Source organism: Adelges cooleyi, unplaced genomic scaffold, assembly GCF_023614345.1.
Source record: "Adelges cooleyi isolate 19-005CV unplaced genomic scaffold, UGA_ACOO_1.1 ACOO_flye_CR_arks_rails_tigmint_CR_PRNA_2, whole genome shotgun sequence".
NCBI lineage: Eukaryota > Metazoa > Arthropoda > Insecta > Hemiptera > Adelgidae > Adelges > Adelges cooleyi.
Genome location: NW_026095860.1, coordinates 1587612 through 1592046, shown reverse-complemented (window position 1 = coordinate 1592046; position 4435 = coordinate 1587612). Strand labels below are relative to the sequence as shown.

The window sequence follows — 4435 nt, the reverse complement described above, 5'->3', positions numbered from 1 at the left end:
TTTTGTCTTGCCTATAATTTATTTATTATACATTTTAAGTAGCAGCCCTGGACAGCGGTTTACGGTTCTACGTTGTGTGAGTACCTACCGTTTTGTATTTCAAATTTATTTACATTATCTGCCTTCCATTGACTTAGAATACTGCTTGTTAATAAATAGAATCATAATCTATATGTGTTTGTTTATTACTTATTATTTACTCAGAGTTCGATTGAATGACATGGAATCAACGCCACTTTAAATTAAGCTATGCGATCAAATGGGCTATCATCTAGCTTTAATCTTTATCGTCTTAACTTCTTACCTACAAGTCATACTAGTAGTATTGTGTTATTCATCTAATAGTTAGATTATAATTTAAGTAAATTAAAATTTAGTTTTAAATATTTAAAACAAATTCAAAATATACCACTGAAAATATTGGTGAATTTTTATTTTTCAGATCATGTAAACTAAATTTTTCTTTATTATATCATTATTATAATTAAATAAAATAGTTAAAATTGTGTAATTAAGTTGCACTATTAATTCTCTATGCATGTATAGCACAGAAATACAACTAATGTCAAACATTTATTATAGAGTTTAGAAACTGTATACGTTGAAAATTAAACATGAAAATTATGAAACAGAAGAACACTCCTTTGAAGTCATTGAAACTAAACCGTTAGATGTGCAATTAAAAAACAATGAAATTTCTACAACAGAAAAGTATTTAGTAAAGAATGAAGGCGACAATACTTATGAATAAGGCTATTTCAATACTTTTTTTTTTACTAAATAAAACAATTAAGTTGCTGTATTGATGTCATCCTACATAATTAAAAAAAAAAATTAATTATTGATGTCCTAATTTATTTTAAAATATCTAGTGATAATAATATTGTTTAAACAATTATTTTTGACGTTATAAGAAGTAAAGTAAAGTATGAACTTTTCTTGAGTAACTTAATGCACTTATCTTTACCTTCTTCTGTACTTAGCTTGTTTTTAATCTATTATAAATCATAAGGGCTTATATTATATTAAACATTAGAGTTTATTTAAAGCTTGTTATCGAGCAGACAAGTTTTTCAGTAAAATATATACTATTTTTAAATAATTGTTTGGTAAATACTGTTTAATAAGTTATATATATATATATATATAATACATGAGTAATTTCAATTTTTATTTCCACATAAGTAAAACTGTTTATGTTATAATAGTGAATAATACAGAAATCATGTAATTTATTCTTCAATTGTATGAGAACTTATATTGCTGAAATGGGTCGCATGGCACTTATTTGAATCCTTTTAACGTGGCCATGAACTGTTTTATTATACTTACGCTTTTATAAATATTGTCTATGGGCTTATGGTCCAAACCCACTGTACTCGGTTTTTTTTTTAAATTCTTTTAAAACCTTTTGGAAATATTTTATAGTTCTATCATCGTTATTATTGTGTTCAGTAACTGTGTATTTGTTTTCTAGCACTGGAACGTTCTCAAAACATATTGTAAGTCGTGCTATTTATTTCTCCAGAACTATCTATTGAAATAAGAAAAAAACGTACATTGATATTGTTTTAGTGTACTTTTTCACCGCCACTGTACTATATGAATTGCTTCCCACAGGCTATTCTTAATTAGTATACATATTTTCATCACTAATATTAACACCGAAGAGTTTATTTAAAATCAATTTTATAACATAAAATTATAGTTTTATACGTTTGTCGTTTAATAATATTATTTTTCGACTATTTTTTCAAAAAAATATGCCTTGCAAAATCTGTTTGACGAATCGTTTCTTTTGATTTTGAGTTTTTATTTGAAAAAGTTGAATTAAATGTAAAAAAAATAATGTTCAACATGTTACAACAGACATTTTACCATTTTTGTCTACAAATAGTATGTAAAATTGTATAATTAGTACACCTTAACTATTAAATCAATAAAGTAACTTTTTTTATTTTATTCTACAGTTTCTTTTTCCTTATCCAAAAGTTGATTGTATGAGCTAAATTGTGGTTTTTTAACTTTTACTATACTCATTACCATCGATGAACGTTATACTCAAATAAATAAATACATTAAAATAATTGTACGTTCTAAACACATTTAATTAAGATGAAAATTAACATTTTCAATAACTGAATTAAACAACAGCTAAATTTTTTAACTCTTCTGAAGCTTTTTCAGCGTTTTTTCTAGCTATGATATCACTTATTAGACCTGTGAATTCACCTATTGGTTTTTTTGATAATTCACAGATTCGGTTTATTAGATATCTAAAAACATGTTCATTTACAACAATTTCTGAAACAAAAAACTTGCTATAACTTAAAAACGTAAGATCAATTCATATAAATTGTTAGAATACAAACAGCAGTTATACACCGCACAACTGATTAAAAAAAAAAAATATTAAATCCGAGGAATTTTTACAACGGTACCGTTTCTATTTTATGTTAACTCCATACAAACAGTTTCTTAAAAATTATTATTAAATGATAAATTAAGTAAAATTAATGTTTACCAGAATATGGCACTGTTTTGCCTTCTTTGTGTTGACGGCCATCAAAACAATTATATGTCGCAGTATGCGCAAATTCTGTGGTATCTGTGGGATAACCCACATTCTCCAAAAACTGTACCAGTGTAATGGTATCGCGTGGGACTGTATCAGGATGAGGATGGTTAGCCTTTATATAATCTAAAATCTCATGAAAAACGCGATGTATGGCCTGAAATTGAATTACATTAATATCATTACACGTGATTACATAAAAAACTGATAATACAATTTAAATTCATTTAGGCTAGAGATCAACATAAATCGAACAATCATTAACGTGATACAAGCCAGAGAACGGCATAATTCCAATAAATGTATAATTAAATAAATTCGTGAAAAAAAAAATAAAATTTTTCCATTATTCAATTAACCAAGATGAAAAATCCACAATTAAATTGGCCATTTACTTTAAAACGAAATTTGTATGACTGAAACTCATTTATGATTGAGGTTTACGAACCGAATGAGTCGGATAACATTCCAGATAAATATCTGTTTTTTATTCGCCAACTAAAAAAAAGTTGTATCTCCAAAATAAAACAAATATATTTTACAGAATTTGACCAATTGATTTAAATAGAATACTCGTGCAATAAAAATAATTGTTACATTATAATTATCAATAATCTAAATTAGAATTTAATGTTAAATAGAAATAAACCACTGGGTAACTAAAAAAAAAAACTAAATTATAAATAAAAGTATAGTTTTTGTGCATTAAGGAAATCGGCCTTTTAGCCCACCTAGAGAAAATATTAATATATCAGAAAAAAAAATGAAATCGGTTCGGTTCAACACTTTTGTAAATTCGCATTTTAGTATTTAATTGAATAAAATTTGGCACTCTCCTATAGCTCATAATAATTAATAAAACATAATAGGTACAATAATATTAAACGTTCTATTTTAACAAAAAAAAAAAATGTATGACATTTTTTTATATTTTTGTGGTACTGAAATACAGTTAGGGTAAAATTTGTATCTATTTAGTACTATTATTTTCGGATTATGGAAAAATAACAATCATTTACAATAAGAATAACAATCTGTACGTTTACAGTGCGTACATTTATTAATGAGATAAATTCTAATAATATTTTTTCATTAAGTTATTATTTTCTTGTTATAAGACGTATTTGTAAGTTAGTTAAACATAGTCCAAGTTTGCATTAATTTATTTATGTTTAGTACGGAAAGTCGAAAGACTAAACCGATTATTATTAAGATTTTTAACCGGCAATCTAAAAACCTTTAGAAACCATGATGAAGTAAAAAATAATTTAAGCACCCATACAGGCTGAAGCAAGCGCCCCCCCCCCCCCATAAGAGCAGCCAATACGGCCTGGTAATACTTTTAATGTCTAAATACACTTGAGAGATTTAACAATAGTGGAATACCATACATGTTTAAACGTTTAGTTTACTGTACGTAATTTGATACAAATGATCTACAAAATATGTATAAGCAATTGTTAGAAAAAATTATATATACCTCTTTTTCCTCTTGTGTTATCTCATCAGAGTTAACTGATGGAGTAAAAAATGTTAGACACAATAAAATAAAAATGTTCATATTCATAATTATTGTATTGATATTTTTTCGTTTTCAACAAGGCTACAAACTTTATCTGAAATCAGTAGACAATGATTGTTATGCTCAATAATAGGCAGTTATATAGCAAATAGTTTTGGATCAAACATTTTTTTTTATATTTACATATATGTCAAAGAAATTCACACTACATTCGTTCACTGGGCAAACACAAAAAATTCCACCAAAGAGTTGACTATTTGTTTAACATGGCATGACTGTGTTGTAGATTTAATAGAAAACTTTTAGAACAACAACTATCTAAACGTTTCTTCGGGACT

At 26.1% G+C, this 4435-nt stretch overlaps 1 protein-coding gene across 1 annotated transcript; it reads right to left on the bottom strand.

Annotated features, from left to right (window-relative positions):
- Nucleotides 1-2103: 2103 nt before the first annotated feature.
- LOC126833904 (uncharacterized) lies at nucleotides 2104-4184 on the bottom strand. Its single transcript, XM_050565485.1, has 3 exons — nucleotides 4056-4184; nucleotides 2525-2732; nucleotides 2104-2304 (listed from the first exon to the last, which is right to left on the bottom strand). Exons 1-3 carry the CDS (start codon nucleotides 4140-4142, stop codon nucleotides 2144-2146), a joined length of 456 nt encoding a protein of 151 aa, XP_050421442.1. The 5' UTR covers nucleotides 4143-4184; the 3' UTR covers nucleotides 2104-2143.
- Between the last annotated feature and the right edge of the window lie 251 nt (nucleotides 4185-4435).

Bases quoted from the DNA above. Each gene is read 5' to 3' on its own strand.
- LOC126833904 (XM_050565485.1), bottom strand. From the start codon at position 4,142: ATGAATATGAACATTTTTATTTTATTGTGTCTAACATTTTTTACTCCA. The intron at 2,733-4,055 runs GTATATATAATT...ATTCAATTTCAG, and splicing joins TAACACAAGAGGAAAAAGAG to GCCATACATCGCGTTTTTCA. The intron at 2,305-2,524 runs GTAAACATTAAT...TTTTTGTTTCAG, and splicing joins CAAAACAGTGCCATATTCTG to AAATTGTTGTAAATGAACAT.